The 22,055-nt window shown below is 44.0% G+C and overlaps 1 protein-coding gene across 3 annotated transcripts in view; it reads left to right on the top strand.

The window, feature by feature from the left end:
* Positions 1 to 837: 837 nt before the first annotated feature.
* The window catches only part of Ptger3 (prostaglandin E receptor 3), a 76,723-nt gene continuing 55,505 nt past the window's right edge, over positions 838 to 22,055 (top strand). For 2 of the 3 annotated variants that reach the window (XM_052178856.1, XM_052178857.1), the window contains exon 1: positions 915 to 1,862. In XM_052178856.1, coding sequence (XP_052034816.1) covers positions 1,035 to 1,862 — 828 coding nt within the window. In that variant the 5' untranslated portion in view covers positions 915 to 1,034. Of the gene's footprint in view, positions 1,863 to 22,055 lie in introns of all 3 variants that reach the window. The other variant, XM_052178858.1, reaches the window with a different exon arrangement.

Genomic DNA, 22,055 nt, shown 5'->3' with positions numbered 1-22,055 from the left:
TGACCTCAATGTAAATACAAAAGGACTCATACTCACTCTCACACACACAGCACACACACACACACACACACACACAACAGCTGGGTGGAAAATAAGACGGTAAAGCAAATAAATTAGTTATTAATAAATATAAAATTTCTGATATAACTAAAGGGTGGCATATTTTCTTTGATGTATGAATTTCAAAATGCTCTTAAAATTTAAATATATCATTACACTGAAATGTCACTCAGTGAAAATGTGAATTTGGTATGTACTTTCACTTGTGAGCTTACTTGGTTTTACACTTTTAAACTGACATTATCCTAGAAAAATATTTTACTAATATGAGTTTGGAATTGGTCCAAAGTAAATAAGGCAATAGTTTCAGGAAGATTTAAAACACAAGCTCATTCCTATTCTTTCCCAGCTGTGGGTATCATATATATATGATATATGCATATATATACGCATACACATATATATCCTAAATCATATACTACATAGAGAAATATTATATAAAATAAAATATATTTCCTAAATTATGTATATAATGTATACATTGTATACTATTATATTATATAATATACACACACATATATACATACATATACATATAGGTATATATATATATACATACATACATACAGATATAAAACAATGACACAATAACTGCCAAACATGAGAAGTAATCAGCATTGCGATTCACGCAGATTTCGCCTTTTCTCGGGTGTCTTGTAACCCGAAGGCTGTTGAGCACATTGCAGAGTCCCAGAGCAGGAGAGGCAGACCTATGGGGCGCAGCGCCAGGTGATCCTGGCTGACACCGCCCTCCGCCTGCCCACTCGGGGCACCGCCCCTCGAGCTCCAAGGCGCGGGAGGAGCCTCGCACGGCGTCGGGCGGCGCCTGTCCAGTCCCCGCAGCCTAGCGCGGGAGGCAGCGTGCGATGGAGAACAGAGACCCGGCTCCCGCTGTCCCCCAGTGCGTTCCGCTGCTATCCCGAAGCTGAGCCGGGAGGCTCCGGCCCGGTGCGCCCTACCGTGGCCCCGCCACTATGGCCGGCGTCTGGGCGCCGGACCACTCCGCCGAAGCGCACAGCAACCTGTCAAGTGCTGCGGACGGCTGCGGCTCCGTGTCCGTGGCCTTCCCCATCACCATGATGGTCACTGGCTTCGTGGGCAACGCGCTGGCCATGCTGCTCGTGTCGCGCAGCTACCGGCGCCGCGAGAGCAAGCGCAAGAAGTCTTTCCTACTGTGCATTGGCTGGCTGGCGCTCACAGACTTAGTGGGGCAGCTCCTGACCAGCCCGGTGGTCATCCTCGTGTACCTGTCGCAGCGAAGCTGGGAGCAGCTCGACCCATCGGGGCGTCTGTGCACCTTCTTCGGGCTGGCCATGACAGTGTTCGGGCTGTCCTCGCTCCTGGTGGCCAGCGCCATGGCCGTGGAGCGCGCCCTGGCCATCCGAGCGCCGCACTGGTATGCCAGCCACATGAAGACTCGCGCCACGCGCGCGGTACTGCTGGGCGTGTGGCTGTCTGTGCTCGCCTTCGCGCTGCTGCCAGTGCTGGGCGTGGGCCGCTACAGCGTGCAGTGGCCGGGCACGTGGTGCTTCATCAGTACCGGGCCGGCGGGCAATGAGACAGACGCTGCGCGCGAGCCGGGCAGCGTGGCCTTTGCCTCCGCCTTTGCCTGCCTGGGCTTGCTGGCTCTGGTGGTGACCTTTGCCTGCAACCTGGCGACCATCAAAGCCCTGGTGTCCCGCTGCCGGGCCAAAGCTGCCACCTCGCAGTCGAGCGCCCAGTGGGGTCGGATCACCACGGAGACCGCCATCCAGCTCATGGGGATCATGTGTGTGCTGTCCGTCTGCTGGTCGCCGCTATTGGTAAGTAGTTGGTAGAGTGGGGGCGTTTGTAGCGAGCAGTAAAAGGAGGGAAACTTTCTGCAAGTGACTCGCACCCCGAGTTCCTGCCGCTCCTGGGTCCGGGGTTGCAGCCTCCCGCCAAGCGCCTCAGCTGCTTGCGGAGCTTGCAAGAGCCAGTCGGGTCGGCCCGGACTTGCCAGGCGCTTGAGAAGATGTGAACAGTCTGGATATAGAGGTGGGCAGACATGGCTCAAGACAGTGCAGACTGACATTTGCCCTCTGCGTTATGAGTGGAGATATGATGACAACTCTAGCCCAACCTGTGTTTTACTTTTAATCCCGCTCAGACAGTTGGGCACCTGAGAGCCAGGCAGGTCCGCCCTCCTACGAGGGCCGGGAAGGCACAGATGCCTCAGGCCCTAGGAAGCCAAGAGGTAATGTGTGGAGGACTCTTCAGTAACACCTCCCCCCACACACACACATACACACCATAGCACCATCACCCTTTGGTGAGAAAGATCACTGAGTTCTGGGGGAGGGGAAGGGTGGTGGATCAAAGATCTATGCAATTCCAGAGATAGGAGGTAAGTGTTTCTCAGTCCTTGGCTCTCCATACTATCCATCACAGAACTACCCAGAGGAAGCCGTGCTTCCGTATGCTCCCTATCCCCAACACTCACATGGTGTTTTTGAGGTTTTCTTCTGTAGCACTTGAAGCTAGAAACTTCTGTGAATAAGTGTGGTTTGCCAATTAGTAAAGAATAGGTGCTTACATAGTACTCACACAGCCTGGCGTAATGTGAAGAGCAGCATCCTCATGGTGCAACACAGTTAGAGACCATTACATCGTAGACTCAGTTCTCCTCTTCCTCCCCTTCTCCCTCTTCCCCTTTCCCTCTTCCCCCTCCCCCTTCCCCCTCATACACACACAGACACATACACACCGCACTGAGCAAACTGATCGTCTCAACCATTTACATGTACAGTTTGGTGAGGTCAGGGACATAATATTGATGTGCCACATGAGGTTAAATCTCCCTTGGAACGGTTGTGTTTATCTTTATCCACCCTCCCCGAGTATGACAAGCCTTAGAGATCCCTGTGGGTCTGGGGTCTGGGGTTGTACAGACAGGATGGTGCTGCTGGAACCTAACCGACCACAAGTGACTGCGTGGTCACTGTTCTCCAGGAGCTGGAGCACAGGCTGATGTCATCACCGTGTTTACCAGAACCAGCACCAATTTTAGACATTTACTGCTGTGGTTGAGGAATGGGGTGTAGGTGGCCAAGCAGAGGGAAATGAAGCTCCCAGAGTAAACACTTCACTGAACCAGCATGGGTTTAGAGGCAAACAGTGTCCCGACATAGCACAACTGTCAGAAGTCCCGCCCTAGGATCCAAAGCATAGAGATGCCCGTAAAACACAACAATGGGGGTAACTGTACACTTGGATGATCCCAATTTGTTGCATTTTAGCTAACACTTTATACATTAATCTCTCATAAAACAAAGTGAATTCAACATGAGACTGTGTCAGAGGAGATAATTAGTATCAAAATAGGCATTTTTTGTTTATTTCTGCATGTATGTGTGTATGTGATTGAGACAGAGAGCACACATGGAGGTGTGCACTTGCTCTGTTCACTGCCTTTGCCTGTGGGGCCTAGAGGCTGAGGCTAAGTGTCTTCTTTGATCATGTTTCACCTTACATATGAGGCAAGTTCTATCACTGAAACCCAGCGCTCTCTCATTGCCTTAGTTAAGCGGGCCAGCTTGCTCCAGGGATCTCCTTCTGTGCTTTCCATTCATGCTGATTACAGGGTTGCTGTGGTCACTACACTTACCCAACACTTTATCTAGGTGCAAGTGAGCCAAACTCCAGTCCTCATATTGTGACAGGAGCTTTACCAACAGAGCCTTCTTCATAGTTCAGGAATAGGCACATTAAAAAAAAATGGTTGCAATTTCTTTGGTGTACCATCAAAACGCCTATCAGCACATTGTCAGAAAGAGCGGTGGTACAAACTTGACATTTCCACTAGAAAGACATGAACAGAGCCCTTTTCTTGGTAGGTAAGAAGGTTACAAGAACCCCATGACCTTTGTTTCCACCTGTAAATATCAACATGAGAAATTGTCTTTGCATATTTTCTATGAGTAAAAGATTTCCTACTGTCTTTGGAGGAGTTAACATAGGATACTGATCTAGTATTCATATTCTGCTTGGCTGTAAATTTACCTTGTTTTGAAGTCTCTCTGATCATAATTGTTACTGTTACAAAAAGTTATTCTCTTACACCCATAAGAAAAGAAGGAACACCTGTTCCACCTCATAGAGAAAAGCACAGCTGCCCTGCTGCCCCTTCCCACCACACTTGTTCCCAGGCAGAGCACCAAGGAGCTTTTCTCTCCTACAGGCTTTGCTGATTACAAGATGTGAAGCTGTCAAGATGATGAAGCCTGTAAGAAGGGTCCTGCTGGGTAGCTGGGCATTGTTTAGTCAGCATTAGGTCTTAAATTAACATATCACTGGGATTAGCCAGCTGAGACAGCAACCCACTGACTTACGATTGTGTTGTACCTTTCACATAGTCCAGATACTTGACATAATCATCAGATTCTGAAACACAGGAGCCCTTAGGATGCTGCTCAGACACAGCCAGGAAGACCTTTTGTATTTGCGTAGCTTGGTGGCCCAAATAGTGGATGTAACTGATATACTGCAGCCACTAAGGAACAATAAAGTTAAAGCTTTCACTACTATGAAAAGCGGGGTCTGATGAGCAAGCAGCTGCTCATCTTCAGCCTTGGGACTGGGCACAGCAGCCCTGGAAGTTTGTGCTCAATTCCGAGTTAGCCACGTCCCTCCTCATTGTCCACACATGAGTAGGACACATGGGATACTTCAGTGGAGATGTAGTGTAAGAGGTGTTTGCTTTAATAAGACTCACCATGTAGATAGGCTTGATAGATTATTTTAGGAGACAATATAATTGTACGACATGTTAAAGTATTGTCCAATCCCTCACTAGCTCTGCCTGCAACTCCTGTCTTCCTTGGAAAGGTGCTCAAGGGGAAATTACAATTCAAATATGCACCTTAGGAAGATTTGGCTATAACTTGTTTTATACGATGATGGTATTCATAATTCATTACATTTGTAGTTTGTTTTAATATAATACAGTTTGGTTTTTCTCCTTCCTCCCTCTGTTTTTTCTTTCTTTCTTATTCTGAGCACTAGTGATAGAACAGAGGGCCATAAGCTATGATTTGAACTCTACATAGACTTAGAAAAAAGCAGTCTAAGAGGAGCTGGCGAGACGGCTCAGCAATCAAGAGCACTGGCTGCTCTTGCAGAGGATCTGGGTTTGGTTTCTAGTACCTACAAGACAGCTCTGAACTGCAACTCCAGTACCAGGGGATGCAACATTCTTTTCTGACATCTATGAATACCAGGCATGCACATCCTACACAGACATACATACAGGCAAATGCAAGCACACAAAAGAAAAAAAATTTTCAGAGCAATAGGACTTCCACACTTCTGAGTGGAACAGCTGAAAAACCATGGTACAAGATAGGCTGGCAGTCATGCCTTTAACTTTCAGAGAAAAAGCCCACCTGAAAGAGATTCCATGGCTTGGCTTAACCTCATGACTGACTTCAACGTATCTGGAATCCCAGCCAGTGAGGACAGTGTACACAGTGAATCAGAAGGATACATATGCTATATCACTTCAGATCCCAACTTTACTAGTTAGTCTCCTAATGACAGAATGGAGAACTCTTCCCCCCCCCCCACCTCCTGCCTGGGGTGGCAGACAGCAGAACCATCTGTATGAAGACTGAGAGAACAGATTGTTAGTCTCTAGTGTGTGGATGTATACAAGCTAGAAAATGGTGAGGCTGGCTGCCACTTTAGGTCAGTTTGTTGTTAGGATAGAGTGAGTAGGAAGACTGGGTAGGGAAATGAAGAGTTTGCTGCCTTGATGAAGTCTTATGTGCCGTTGCACGGCTTCACGAGCTGTCCCCCTCATTTAGATGAGTCCTCTAAGGCTGTCAGCAGCACCCACAACACCAACATTCAAGCCTGAGCTTGTATCCTATTAGAGCCAGAGTTACAGCCCAGGATATCTACCTCTGACTTTACTTTCAGTTTGTGTTGTGGTTTGCTTGTTACTTGCGTTGCCTGGAGGCAGGGAATCCTAGCCTTAAGCACACATAGGACGCCATGTGCCCTCAAATGTGCAATCCCTTTCTGCGGGGATAGTGTTCTCAGAGTGCTTTCATTTGAGAGAATCACCGTTCAGTGGATCCATGTTTAAAACCTGGACAAGGGAGGTTGGTCTATGCTGTTACTGACAGGGCTGAGTATATAAGTGGGAGCAGATGCTTTGAATAAAACCACTGGAGGCCATTATAACTAAAGATTAATGAGATAAATCTTAACTAAAAGATGTAGACATTTGAATTTGGGGTTTGTGAGGATTCAAGTAATTCACTTCTTCTTGAGCAGTTGAAGGGAGTCAGATGATCTACAGAATAGCAGAACGGTGAGCCACTGTCCTTTCTCAGTTGAAAAATTGCAAAGGTTAACCACACAGGACAAAAACTCAGAAACACGCACGGCAAACATTTATAACAGCTTGTGGCTGCCTCGTAGTGCTGCAGGGTATTGTGGAACCATCTAGAGCTTAGCTTCCCTTGCAGTCCAAACTGGCCCCCCAGGACAGAAGGAAGCCATCCATACTCTCAGCAGAGTTTTATAACCATGCAGGGTTCCACTTTATGTCTCCATCCTAACTCTGAAGCCCATAGCTGCCTCCTCCATCTCCCACAGTTCCTCAGCATGGAGGTAAGTGGGCAACTTGGACTTTTTTCTAAGCAGCAATGACTCCTGAGGGTTTCCAGAAACTCCCACTTTCCCTCAGAGATTCAGACCTTTATAAATACAGGTGGGAAGGGGAGTTTTCATGAGTTCTCCTCCTAAGTGTATCACAATAATGCAGGTACATGCATTCTCTCTATGCAGGTTCATTCTCTCAAGATGTGGCAGATAGGCAGTGTATAGCTTCTTCAGTGAGGGACACACGGAGAGCTTGAGAACTGTGACCCAAGAGTGCTGCTGCCTTCATTTTGAACCTGTGCTCTCTGTTTTTCCACTTAGCATTCACCCCACCCCCACCCCCAGCACTCCACAGTCCTTCTTGAGTTTCTAAGGCAGCCTCTGAGAGGCTGCCATTAGAAGAGCCTCTCTTCTCTCATCTTAGTTTCATGCTCTGTCCTCAGCTGAGTTCAGGCAAGTGCTTGGCTCCTGTGGGACTATTTTATTTTTATAATTTTCTTTTTACCATAAAACAGGGATTAAAAATGCCAGTCCATTTCACAGGATTGTAATGCAAAGCAAGGTACGTGCATGTGAAAATAGCAGGCATGCAGGGCTTGCAGCTTTCCTTCTGAGCCTGGCAGGCTGGTTGCTTTCCTTCATAAAGAAACACTGCCACAATGCCTCACTGGGGGACCCTTATCTTCTGACTTATAGGACATTATGTTTTGTCTTGTACAAAACTGAAAAGAGGCAAGTCATGTTATACAGCTTCACTGGCAAAACAAGCCAGAACATGTGGTGAAGAGTCCAACATTTCTAAAAGGAGACAAAAGCAAGAAAAGCACCAAATTACATGCACACGTGTTCCTCTCTTGGAAGCTGTAGTTCATCATCTCTTTCCTCTCTACATATGCAGGACTGCCAGCCACTTTCGTTCTCTTATCCCTGGACAACTGTCAGGAGGCAGCTCCTTTTCTGTTAAGCTTGCTGGGTTCCACTTCTCCTTCTTGCAGGGCAGGGGTAGCCAGGACCCTGTTCTCTGGAACCTGGTCCTCACTTGTGAGAGCTGGTGGGCTCCTCATCTACAGCCAGCATTCCCCACTTCAGCAATCTTTCTCTGAATGGAAAGTGAGCTTGGGCCTCTACTGCTCCTGCATCTTGTTACTGTCAAGGCTTCTTTCCATTCACAGAGCTGATGTCAGTGAAGTTTGTGCTGTCTTTGTGTACCTGGATGGCTACAGGATGTAGGCCAGGTTCTTCTGCAGATTCCATATAGAGGGAGCCTGTAGAGTTAGCTGTACAAATAATCACAGACAGCAGGGCCAAACTGAGTCTCTGACTCAAAACCCAGAACTGAATTTGTATAAGTCTTAAATCAAACCACGTGTGGGGAGCTTGAGTTTTACTGTTTCTTGTGCTGACCAGGCACTTACAGCACATGGTATTAACCGTGGAGTGGAGATAGTACATTTTGTGGTGTCCTCAGATATTCCCCAGATGACAGAATTCCCCAGGATTCTCAAGGATGAGTTTCGGCACTTACTCAAAGTCGGCACACTGCTTCAGCGATGTACACTTTGGCAGTTAGTTATCTGAATGACTAAAAAATCTAAGAATTAAAGATGGGGGCAGATGGAAACTTGACCATTTACCACACAATTCTGCAAGAAGAAAGAAAAGTGGTTATTTATTTAGGCAAAAGCCATGTCATAAAATGTGGGTCAAGTCAGAGTTGGAAACCCAATATATTCAGCAGTTATTATTGGGGGAAAAGTGCAGTTTTAAAAATATACTCTCTCATGTAGTGTAGTTGTGGTGCATGCGTGCAATTCTAGCACTTGGTAGACAGAGAGAGGCAGGTCTCTGAGTTTCAGGCCAGCCTGGTCTACAGATCAAGTTCCAGGACAACCAAGGCTACATATAAAAACTTTGTCTTGGAAAATAAATAAATAAATAAATAAATAAATAAATAAATAAATAAGTCGATAATCATCCTCTGTTGTTTCTGCAATATTTCCTAAATGTAGATTTCATATGATTGTCATCTTTCACGTGCCTTTCTAAACACTGAATAAATTTCACAGTTATGGATATATTGTTACTGGGTGAGTCATGAAAACTTGAAGCAGATATCTTGGCTCACACCTGAGATCCAAGCACTTGGGAACAAGCAAGGGGGTTACTGTAAGTTCCAAACCAGCCTGAGCTAAGGGAGAAAAAAAAAATAGGCTTTGTCAAAAAATCATAACAAAAACTCCATCAGAAGAAAATAAGAGAAGAAAAGAAAGGAGAGAAAAAGAAAGAATTAGAAAGATTTGGGGGGGGGGCAGGGGAAGAGGTACCTTTTTCAAGTTGAGAACGAGAGATGTATTACACAAGACAATGCCTTGATGGGAATTCTCAAAATATCAACTGTCTTGGTGTGTGGAACTCCCTGGGAACTCCTGGATGCCTGCTGTTTTACCTGGGCCAGCCTCCTGGCAGATCAAAGAGATCTCACCCCCTAGCCTCACACCCATAGCGATCCACTGTACCCTCTAGGCCAGGGTGCAATAGAGAGGGCTCACAAAAGCACTCATCTGTTTCCTTTGTCACTTCTCGGAAGTCCCCTTATCTTGTTGCTCCTCCCTCAGTCCCAACCAGACTTGTTGGTTCTGACTTCCTGTGGCACTGAACAGATAAGTGTGTCCCTGCTGCAGATCAGTGTGGGTTTCATGGCAAGGACATCTGGTGCATGTCTGAGGGAGAAGTGCTGAAGCCCGTGTGTAAATAGATACAACTGCATGTTCTCTTACCCAGTTGCTCTCTAAGTATTTACTAAACACTTACCATCCTCCCACACTGATGGTTCTGGTAACACCCAGCCATGAGACTGGTTCACACATGCAAGGGTTAGGCAGCTGCACAGTTGGGAGGCATTATCATGTTGTATTCCATGTGAAGACATTGTGGTGTTTGAGTATGAATCCTGCCCAGCCTGTACGTGGCCATTATGGTAAAAGTAGCTTCATTTTCCTTCACAGAGCTTTGGGTAGACAGCTACACCTATTCCAGTAATCCAGCATAACCAGCAGCCCGACAGAGCTTTGAATTAAGTGATCTGAGAACTGACAGAGCTCTTGGGTCCAATGATAAAGAAAATGCACCAGTTAGAGGAACCTCTTACTTCTCAAGGATTTCTGAAAAATATGAGAAAAAAGTTGCTTGGCACAGCATTGGTGATAGGGAGGGTGGCAGCAGGAAAACAAGTGACGGAATGTCAAGGCTTGCTGCAGTCAAGTTGGATGGAAGTGGGCCGAACCTTGGCAAGTAGCTGTGGAGTTAGGAATAAGAATTCCCACGGCTTCCTGAGTAAGTTGTGTTGCCTCCTTGTAAACTAAGGGATTCACATAAAATTCCAGAACTCAGGAAGACCATGCAGTAAAGTAAAACAACTCTTTGATCTCTCTCTGGAATATTCTTGGTGAAAATCAAGCTTTGTCTGAATACCTTTCCTTAAAGAGTGTTTGCTGCTTTTCAAGAATAAAATGAAAGTTCTCGGACCTGAGCATTGTACAAAGTAAGGTTTGTACATAGTCATTTCCTAATGTCTTACGACCACCTTCCCAAGTAGTGGGTATCAATAGTTGTAGATCACAGATAATGAGCTACAGATAAAGGAAGCTGAGAGAGACAAGGGGAAGGAGCTAGAGTCAAGCTGGGAGGACAAGGGCAGGCTTGGCAGGCCCAGGTCATCCTGGGTTGTTCTTTCTCCCAGAAAAATCTCCTTTGCCCTAAACCAGTTGAATCAGAATCTGCCTCTGCCCTTGGATTTGAATACTATTCCTTGGTCTTATAGAACAAAGCTAACTTTCTCTTTTTATATTGTTAGAAGATCTCATTTTAAAAACTGACAGCTTGGTCTCTGCAGCATTTAGACAAATGGTCAGCCAATCAACCTCACTGTGGATATGAAATTGCTGCTGCAGGGTTAGTGAATCCCTCCCTACCTGGCATTTCAATACATGGGACAGACATAGAGGAACTTGGATGCTTTAATTCAGAAAAATCAACTTTCCAAAAAGAAGAAAATGAAGAAAGAAGAGGGGGAGGAGGAAGAGGGAGAAGAAGAAGAAAGAGGAGGAAGAGGAGGAAGACAGCAGGGAGGAGTCTTAAAGTTCTCAGTGTGCCAAGCCCAGGAAAACCAACTGATAATAAAAACAAACAAGCCGATGACTAAAAAAAAAGACAGATCAAAATATTAAGTTTAAGATTTTGTAGTAATTGTATCTAAGAACTAGGAAGTGCACACATTCTTAGAATTTTTACAAAGTGTGGCAAATATACTTCTCAATGACCACCAAAGGCCAAAAATAACTCTGGTTTGCCATGACTCTTCCCTGATAGGGTAAAGCAATGTTTCCCAGTCTCAAAGAAAGAAAAGGATGATGTGCATAATTACAGTTTAAAGTAAGATGCTTCACACTTGGCTCAAATAAGCTAAAGACAGTTTGGTTGCCATTGAATCACAAGTGTTGACCGGACAAAGAAAGCAGAGCATCACAGGCCTCACTGGTGGCAGGGGTGACAGGGGGTGGGGCTGGGGGTTGGGGTGGGATGGGGTAACACACGCACATCAATTTCTAGGAAGTAGAGTCTGGAAGAGTCCCCCCTGCCTCTATTGTACTATGACCCTCGACAATGATCCTCAGGTCTTTCCTGGAGTATAGAGATGGAAGGCTGGGTTAGGTGGGGCTAGGAGATATTTCCACAGAGAGAATCCAAATCAGCTCCATCCCACCTTGAAGAAGACACTGAAAGTGATTAAAGAAGCCCAGTTCAGAACAGCTGGGTAAAGGGTCTCCCCATATTAAGGGGATCTGGTTCTGACTTCAAGTAAAGACTGTATCATTTACTGTATGTTAAGCAAATGGAGCATTTGACAGTAAGGTAGAAAGACCTGACAATGTGGGGTAGAAAGACCAGCAGTCCCAGCAGCTGGGTCCTTCTACTACTAGACTTGAAGAGCTGCCCATCTGAGAAATATTCAAGGGAATGCACATTCCAGTCACCTTTAATACACACCTCTCAGTCACTCTCTGAAACTCCTGCCAGGACAACTGTTTCTGGTCCTAACAGGAGAAATTCTTCAGAGTAGTTTCCCTCTGAGATAGAGAGGTGACCCAGACAAAGCCACGGCTTCTCATTTTCTGTCTCAGCAGATGTGACTTTGGGAGAGTACGCTGCCTCCATTTTCAAAGTACATGGCTTTATTTGCCTCTCAAGGTTGGCACACACACACACACACACACACACACAGCTCCAGCACCTGGCAGTCACAAGACTCTTAGGGAGCCCCTTCCCCACCCTGCTTCTGAGGGCTTTCCTGAGTGCTGAGGTTTCCAGTTTACAGACCTTCCCATTGGTTGCATGTGAGTTACTGTGCCACAGCCTGGTAGACCAATCCCGTGGACCATGTGTTTGTAGAATTGTGACCTGCACAGTGCATCCCGAGAGAAACTTGAGGTTGTAACAAAACTAATATTATTTTTCACAGTCACTTTTCATTAAACAAAGCTAAGAAATGTGAAGAACATATCTATTGTGATACTATGAATAAAGTCTAGCAACATGGAGTGGAGGGGCTGAGGGTTCTTGGATTGAGTTTTCAGGAAAACTACCTCTGCAAGTCCTGTCTCAGCTAGGACCAGGAAGACCATAAAGAGCAAAGTGTAGTGATTCATCTTCATGGTCAACTTGACTGGGTTTAGACTACACCCAGAGGCTTTATCTCAGGTTGGTGGCTCTATCTCATGGTCTGGAATCCTGAACTGAACACAAAGGAGAAGAGGAGGAAGTGACTCAGTCTTGAGCACTTGCTTCCTGATGCCATGTATGCTCCTATCATGATGAACATGTCCTTAAACCCTGAGTCAAACTGAACCTGTCCTATCTTCAATTGCTTTTGTTGGGTGTAGTTTCTTACTGCAGCAAGAGTAACTAACACACAGGCGTTAGCCCTTCACAGGGTCAGAGCTCTGGGCTGAGGGAATACACTCTTTCTTCCTGTATTCAAGAGGTCTAAAGAACCATCATGGCTGGAGCAGCAACCCTTCCAAAAAAGGCATAGGATAGGCAAAGTGCTTGTGAGCAGTTAGTTACCACAAACTCTCCAGCTCCTCTGTCCCAGAAAGCTGACTCTAACCAGACCTATCCACAAATGGCTTTCCGGACTCCCTGAGAGGGAGGTAGCTGCTCTAGTTCTAGCTCACGGGTGCTAAATCTATGGGTTTTGTTTTGTTTTGTTTTTTGGGTTGGGAGGAGGTGTTCCCCTTCTGAAACCTGACTCAGAACAGTCCCTCAGAGACACACAGACTAGCAAAGTTTACTTACAAAGCACTACCCTGTCCTAAGACACTTGTTCCTCCATGTAAGATCCAAACGGAGTGCATCTGTAATTGAGGCCTCCAAAGAGGCTCTTGATTGCATTTGTGATTAAACTAGCTCTCAGGATCATCCACGTTCTTCCAAATGGGAGTGACCCACAAGATCATATTCCATATATCTCAAATAGGGATTGTCTGACTGCAAACACCAGAAGCTTATTGAAAACCACCTTAAGCAAAGATAACAAATGAGGGGCCAGGGCAAATGCCTGGCTCCAGTAAGAGCTAGGCTGTCAGCTCCCGAAGTGGCTGGAGACAGTCTTCTTCCTGTATCTCTGACTCTGGTATCCTGCCAAGTGTCCAAATCCCCAGTTCAGGCTCCGCTTCTCGGGAGCCAACCTCAGACATCACTGCTCAGTTTTGCTTATAGCTTCAAGCTGCTAGGGTTCTATTTACAGTCTGCGACTGGGGCCTTTTAATTTTTTTTCACAGTAACACAATATTTCAGTAGCTACATCATCTTGAAGCACCATTTAAACTCTGTCTCTCTGTCTCTTGTTCTTTTTCTTGTTTTATTCTTTCACAAGGAATAACTAGAGGTGACAAAAAAATAAAAATAAAAAAATCTCACGACCCTGCACCATCTTCAAAGATTTCCAAAGCTATGATGAAGGAGTGCAACTTAGGAATCCTTCAGAAGTGAGTGAAGAGTCTATTCAGAGGCTGCAGGGAGACTCCAAATGCTCAAAACTGATCCTTCATTGCCATATCACTAAAGAAGAAAAGTTCTTGATTTTTTCCACAAAGGGAAACTTGTAGTTTGTGTCCCCCTGATTAAGTTGGTGACTGTTGAGGCCAATGTTCTGGGTGGTAGATTTAAAAGAAAAAATTACTTAGTAATAGTTGCCTCCTCCAAGAAGAGGAGGATTAGCCTGGATCCAGAAGTAAATTTCTTAACATTAGCTTTTGTTCTACAAAAGACATGAGGGAAATTTTGAAGCCTTTCCTCTGGCCTCCACTTCTAATTAAATTATGCTATTGGTCAATGTCAGGAAACAGGAACATCTCTGACTTCAGAGCCTAGTAGTCTCCCTAGATTGGGCTCTAGTGAGCAAGCAGTGGAATCTTGGGACAATGTAAGGTCAGGAGTCAGAAGCTGGGGGCGTGTCTGATGTTGACCACATAGGCTCCCTCATCAGAAAATGTTTTCTGCACACCACTGTTGAACATGCATTCCTGAAGATTTGGGGGGAGATTGTGTCAAGGGTTCAGCGGAAGCACCAGGCACCCTGCCTCTGTTTTTGGAATGGGGAAAAAGAAAATCTCCTAAAGGCTGTTTATGAAAGCAACATAATTCTATCACTGAATCCAAGCTCAGAAATGTTAGCAGGTAGTGTGCTGTCTGTGAGCTGTGCTTGGGTTGGGGAAATATAGTAGCAGATACCAGTGAAGAGATGTTGCTGGGGAAAAAAGGACTCCTGTGTGCTAAGTGCCTTCCTGCCAGGCTTGAGAGAATCACCCTTCATGGTATCTGATTTAACCTTCGTAAAGACAGGTCCAGAGTTTCCATTCCCATGGTTTTTAGCTGCATTCATGAAGTTTCAGATTACAGACCTTTCTGGAACAAACTCCTAGTAATTGGTAGACCAGAGGCTTTTATACACTGTCTCATTTGTCCATTTTTTTTAATTAGCTTGCCTAACAGTTTCAAATAACTTAGTCAAGAATAATGTAAAATAAAAATCACAAAATCTGTGCAGGCTACCAAGCCACCATGTTAAAGGCTTCTGGAATATCCAACAATTTGTTAATTGATTGGTATTCTTAGGAACACACTGGATTCTCGAGAACATATTTTGAAGATCCTAGTAGAGAGCTGTGGAACTTTTAACTACCAGTAGTCCGTTAAAAGGTTCCATTTCTTCATGACACCTTGCAATGTACAGAGACTTCTTGTATGGGTGTGGCATGAGCTTCATCCAGTCTCTGTATGCTTTAGGGTTGGGACAATCACACAGTGACAAAGTCTTACTAGGCCAGTGCGTTTCACCTGGTAGTCTGAAATATTCTTCTCACTAAAATATCATAAAGCTGGTTGCTGGAGACCCTTTGCTTAGTGGTCAGAATTCGAAAGGCTGCTTGATGCATGCCGGCTTCCAGCATGATACAGCACACCTGGCATTTCATCACTTTCTCTAGTGGAGAAGAGAAACTACCTCAGAGGAGACCGGTGTGATCCCAGTGGCTGCAGCTCAGGATCAGAACATGGATTTTCTCCACCCTCTTAGCCACAGTAAGAGGCTTTTGGATTCTTTAATCAAAGAGCCTTGGCTTTGGCCACACTTATAGCCTAACAACAAGCCCCATGCCTCTGTTGCACACTCAGTTCATTCATGAAAAACTCGAAGTTCCAAGAATAACTTACACAACCTCACACAGAGACAAATGTTCTTCCTTTTTCAAAATTCTTGAAACTATTAACTATTTTTGTTTTTTGTTTTTCCTTATGTGGGCGTGACACTTATCTAAACCTGGGGAGGATTGGCATGCCCTTTCCCTCTACTTCTTAGATGCAAGTGTATTTACTTTGACCATGAAGAGAGCGCCCTCCGCTGGCCAGTACTTGCTTTAGAGGCCCCGACCTATGCATGTTCTACACAGTCTGTCTCACTTTGTCCTGCCAACTATACCATGTATAGATGAAGAAACAGTGTTCGATATATTAAGGCACTTTTCCAGTTCAGAGATAAGAAAAGGGAAAACTAGCCTTCAGATCAAATCTGTGTGGCTTTATTGCCTCTGCAATTAACAGACAAGCTACATGGTTTCCCTCTTGTCAATATCACTGTGTTTGTTTGGCTTACTATAAAGTATAAATTGCTTAAGAGTGGAGATCATGCAGTTGATGATGTATCTGTGTGGACAAAACTGACCCTACATAAAAGATTGTGGAGTAAATGAAAAGGGGGATTGTAATGTACTAAAAGGAGGCAAGCTTTGGAATCAAAGATTATCAGCAAATCCCCATTAGAAAGTTTACATGTACTAGATGATTTGTAATATTGGAATCAATCCTGAAACATGGTTGGTAGCAATGCCTTTATCTTTGTTTTCTTAATTGAATAACATGCCTTAAGGCCTACATCCTGTGAATGGTATTTAGTGAATCAAACTACAACTTGTATTCAAAAGCAGTAACTCCACTTGTGTATAATGAGTGACTGTCCAGGTGCCACAGCAAAATTCTTGAACACTTTAACAACAATAGTATACCTTATGCAGTGGTTAATATTGTTTCAATTTTGTTTCATGTAACAAAAACTCTTAGGAAGACAAAAATGCCTTTAGAATAGATAAGATGGGGGGAAACAATGTTGCTTTTGTAATAGGACTTAATTAGAAGCAGCAGTGAACAATAGAAAACAGCTGTTCCACTCCTGGAATCCACAGAATGAACAATGAAAAGGGGTTCTGGAAAGGTGCTCTGGGGATTCAGTAACAACAGAGAAACAGTAAAAAGGTCATATGGAACATGGTGCAGGGAAGACACTCAGGAGATTCAATGAATATTTCTCTCAGTTAAGCGCTGGTTTAACAGAATAAAGCACAACTCCAAGTCTAGATTCAGAGCATCTCCTGAGCTGCTGAACCCAAGGACTTAGCATGAACATTGGGGACCAAGGCTTGCCTGTCTGTTTTGAAGTTCAGTATCTGATTAATCCATGACCTTCTTGTTGGCAGATGATAGCTCCTGTAGGCTTCTCAGTTACCCTTCCCAACCTGAGGAATCTGTGCTGGAGCAATGGCTCATGGTAAAAGAACATTGCTGTGCAAACTTGGGGATCTGAAGTCAGTTCCTCAGAACCTTGTAAAAGGCTGGGTGTGACTGTGTGGGTGCCCACCCCAGTGCCTCCTTCTGTGACTATGCTGTTGCTGAACAAATAAAATAGTTTTAATTCCAGTGAGCCCAAGGACACAGAGAGACTCACCAAGACAGCAAACAAAGATGAAGAATCATTAAGATTGTTCATCTTTTATAAAATATAATGTTTAAATCTTTCTCAAGTTTTTTGAACCTGGTATACAATTATTAAGTGCAGACCATTATTTAGTGATGTTTAAAGATGTTTCAGATTTCCTGAAAAACAAGAGTTTTCATGAGTACCTGAAGTTTACTATTCATTATAGAAATATCAAAGGTCAGTTGGCTTCCACCTGCCACCCATGTAGTTACCAGAAGGAAATGTTACAGTGGGAACATGGCAGGGTACATGACAATGGCTAGAACAGGACTCTTCAGGGCTCATCAGCTATTGTATGTTGTAGTTTCCTCCTCACTGCAATTCATAAGCTGATGACAATGAAGAGATGTTTGTGTAAACAAATAACTAGCATAATAAAACAGCAGCTAGTTCATGAGACTTACCCAAAGTCCATGACTGGGACTCAGTTTATCAAATGCTTTACCTGTGAGTGAAGTAGGTTACAGAGCAGGCATCTTTGAGGCTGGTATCTCTAAAGGACTGTCTTCATTCCTAATGTCCCTAAGGAAAGGCCACTAAAACATGTTTGTCAGCAGCTCTGATGTGTGTGAGAGGTCAATTGAATTCACAGATTGAGAGAAGCACTGGAAACTGAATCTCCTTTTAGTATCAAGGAAACCTCAGCCATGGAGACATTTTCTACCCCCTTAAGATGTGGTTCTGACCTTGAAGGATAATTCAACCCTTGCTTACAGTCAACAGGACTGGAGTTAATATGACCAAAGCTGGTAAATTCCATGAGGGTATGTTTGGTGTCAGGGAAAAGAATGATTTAACATGGTGTCTGAAAGTTCTGATGTCCCTAATGACTGTAAACAGGGGTTGGCAGGAAGATTTGAAAGCCAGTTGGAGTGTGAAGATAGATACTGTGGTGTGAACACCCCTCTAAAATCCACGTTGCCATTGTCACAGCATTCAGGTAGGATTAAAGGGGATGAGGTCTGAAGGGACACCCTCCTGGTGACTTAAAGCTGGTTTATGTCATTAGCAGGCTCCTGATGGAAAAGACCAGGACAACTGGTTTTTTCTCTCTGACTGGAATGGCTTCATTTGCCTTTCTGCCTGCCATCTCCCTAGATTTTAGTGTAATGCTCTTGCACATACTAGGCCAAACCACAGGCCAGTAGCTAGTGTTTATGAATGGCCATCTCAGTTACTTACTCTTCTATTGCTGTGGTGAAACACCATGACCAAGGCAGGTTATAAAAGGAAGCTTGGGGGCTTACTTACAGTTTCAGAGTTAGTCTATGGTCATCATGGTGGGGAATATGGCAGCAAGCAAGCAGACATGGTGCATGGAGCAGTAGCTGAGAGTTTACATCTGGTAAACAAACAGAAGGCAGAGAGAGACTGGACTTTCTGAGGTGGGGTTTTGAAACTTCAAAACCCATCCCGAGTGGTATACCTCCTCTAACAAGGCCACACACAGCTCCAAGTCCTCTCTGAAGAGTTCCACAAATTAGGAAACACTCAAACATATGAGCCTATGGTGTCCATTCACATTCAAACCGCCACAATGACCCAAGCTATATAATCCTATTATAAAAACAGAAAACAGACAGAGGTGGTATGTCACTTCTCAGACTCTGTTGGGTGCATACTAATGTATGCACATTCATAGGCATACATATGTGCTGTAATATATGGGCTTGTATGTGAGTAATGTGTGCTGTGCTTGTGCACAGCGCTCTTAGGTAGTAGAATGATGCTGACATGAAGAACTAGGATTTGACAGCGAGTGTCCGTACTAAGGATGGTATCATCCACATCATGTCTACTGCTTTTTCTTTGGGGCATATTTTGAGGAAAATGCTAATAAAGAGGTAGAAGGTAGAAATTCTCCTAATGACTCAAGATGTTTTACTTTAAGCATATGCTATTTTTCTTGTTCTCCAGCCCCAACTTACCAGCTTCAAGTCACTAATGTGGTTGTGATTGAAATTCTCGGAATTTCTATTTAAAATTGTGAGTGGTAAGAAGAGGTGCTTATGGCCATCTGGACCCTGACTGACTGACACTCAGGAAGGAGGAAAGAAGGGAGGAGGAAAGATGAGATCAGTTCTTAGATAAAAAACTCCAGGCTCTTTACCACAGAATAAAGAACACACACTGCCTGCCCTTGGGTATCATTCATTTATAAATGTAAAGATTTTTTTATCCTCAGAGTATTATGCTAGTGTGTGGGTCCTTGCCATGGTACATGAAAAAGCTTCTAAACAAGTGTATTTTATGCTCTTTTTTTTGAAGGGTGCCAATAGATAACTCAAAAAAAATCTATCATTTCTTTATTCATTTAAATGAACGTTTAGTCATTGGGCACAATGATCCAGCGCTCTCTTTTGTTTTCATTTATTTATTCACTTTACATCCTGATAGCAGACCAGTCCCAGCCCCCCTCCCTCCTCTCAGTCCCAGCTCAGACCCCTACCACTTCCTTTTCCTCTAAGAAGGAGGAGCCCTCCCATCACCTGCCCTGGCACCTTAAGTCACTGCAGGCCTAGGCAAGTCAAGGAGGCTCAGTTAGAGGAATGGGATCATCAGGCAGGCAACAGATTCAGAGACAGACCCAACTCCAGTTGATGGGCCTGCATGAAGACCAAGCTGCACATCTGATACATATGTGGAGGGGGGCCTATATAACTCACTCTTTGGTTGGTGGTTCAGTCTCTGGGAGCCCCCAAGGGTCCAGGTTACTTGACTCTGTTGGTCTTTCTGAGGACTCCCTATCCCCTCCAGGTTCAACAATCCTTCCCACAACTCTTCCACAAGAGTACCTGTTTAGCTGTGGGTCTCTGCATCTGTTTCCATTGGCTGCTTGGTGGTGCTCTCAGAGGACAGTTATGCTAGGATCCCATCTGCAAGCATAACAGAATATCATTAATAGTATCAGAGATAATTAATAGTTCTTGCCCATGGGATGAGTTGGGAATTCCCTCCATCTCTGTTCCATCTTTGTCCCTGCATGTCTTGTAGGCAGGGCACATTTTGGGATGAAGGTCTTGTGGGTGAGTTAGTGTCCTTATCCCTCCACAGGGAGTCCTGCCTGGCTACAGGAGGAGGCTACTTCAGCCTCCATATCCCCCACTGCTAGAAGTCTCAGCTAGAGTCATTACCATAGACTCCCTAGAACCTTCCCCCCAGGTCTCTGGCATGTCCTAGAGACCTGAACATTGGACTTTGGCCCCTCCCCAAAGATGATTTCCATTTTCTCTTTCCTGTCCTCCCTATACCTTATTCCCCCACCCCATTCCCCTCCCCATCCCCTCTCTCACTCAGTTCCCTTCCTCCACCCACCTCCAATGACTATTTTATTTCCCATACTGAATAAGAGCCAAGCATCTTCCCTTGGGCCCTCCTTGTTATTTGGCTTCTTCAGGTTTGTGGATTATAGCATGATTATGCTGTACTTTATGGCTCATATCCACTTATAAGTAGGTACATGCATACGTAAGTCCCTTTGGGTCCAAGTTACTTCACTCAGGATGATATTTTCTAGTTCCATCCATTTGGATCCTCCGTAAGTGTCGTACCCAGTTTTCTGAGGATTCGGTTGTTGGTGTCTAACTTCTTGAGTTCTTTATATGTTTTGGATATTAGCCTTCGGTCAGATGTAGAGTTAGTGAAGACATTTTCCCAACCTGTAAGCTCCTGTTTTGTCCTATTGACAGTGCCCTTTGCCTTACAAAAGCTTTTCAGTTTCATGAGGTCCCATTCATTGATTGCTTATCTTATGGCCTGGGCTATGGGTATTCTGTTCAGAAAGTTGTCTTTTATATCAATGCTTTCAAGTCAATTCCCCACTTTCTCTTTTATTAGATTTAGTGTATCTGGTTTTAGGTTGAGGTCTTTGATCCATTCAGACTTGATTTTTGTGCAGATGATAGATATAGATTTATTTTCATTCTTCTACATGCAGACTGCCAGTTAGACCAACACCATTTATTGAAGGTGCTTTCTCTTTTCCATTGAATGGTTTTGGCTTCTTTGTCAAAAATTGAGTGTCCATAGGTATGTCAGTTTATTTCTGGGACTTTGATTTGATTCCATTGGTCAACCTATCTGTTCCAATACCAATACCATGCAGTCTTTATTATTGTTGCTCTGAAGTACAGTTTGAAGTTAGGGATGGTGATACCACCAGAAATACTTTTATTGTAAAGGATTGTTTTGGTTTTCTTGGGTTTTTTTTTTCCCATATGAGGTTGAGAATTGTTATCTCAAAGTTTGTAAAAAAAAAATGTGTTGGAATTTTGATGGGAATTGTATTGAATCTATAAATTGCTTTTGGTAAGATAGTCATTTTCATTATGCTAATTCTATATATCCATGAGCATGGGATATCTTTCCATCTTCTGATATCTTCTTCAATTTCTTTCTTCAGAAACCTGATTTTCTTGTCATATAGGTCTTTCATTGTTTGATCAGAGTTACAACAAGATATTTTATATTATTTGAAGCTATTTGTGAAGGGTATTGTTTCTCAAACTTATTTCTCAGCCTGTTTATCAGTTTTATAAAAGAGGTCTACTGATTCCTTTGAGTTAACTTTATATCTAGCCACTTTGCTGAAGGTGTTAATCAGCTGTAGGAATTCTCTGGAGGAATTTTTTGGGGTCACTTAATTATGCTATCCTACCATCTGCAAGTAGCAATACTTTGATTTATTTCTTTCCAGTTTGTATTCTTCTCCTTTAGTTGTCTTATTAGTCTAGGCAGGACTTCAAGTATTATATTGAAGAGATAGGGAGAGAGTGGACAGGTTTGTCTTGTCCCTGATTTTAGTGGAATTGCTCTAAGTTTCTCTCCACTTAATTTGATGTTGGCTATTGGCTTAGTGTATATTGTCTTTATTTTGTTTAGATATGCCTCTTGTATCCCCAATTTCTCCAAGACTTTTGTCACCAAGGGGTGTTGAATTTTCTCAAAGGCTCCTTTAGTACCTAATGAGATGATCATGCGACTTTTTTCTTTCAATTTG

This window comes from Apodemus sylvaticus, chromosome 4 (genome assembly GCF_947179515.1).
Source record: "Apodemus sylvaticus chromosome 4, mApoSyl1.1, whole genome shotgun sequence".
Lineage (NCBI taxonomy): Eukaryota > Metazoa > Chordata > Mammalia > Rodentia > Muridae > Apodemus > Apodemus sylvaticus.
Note: the sequence above shows the minus strand (reverse complement) of the source record. Positions and strands in the feature narration are given on the sequence as shown.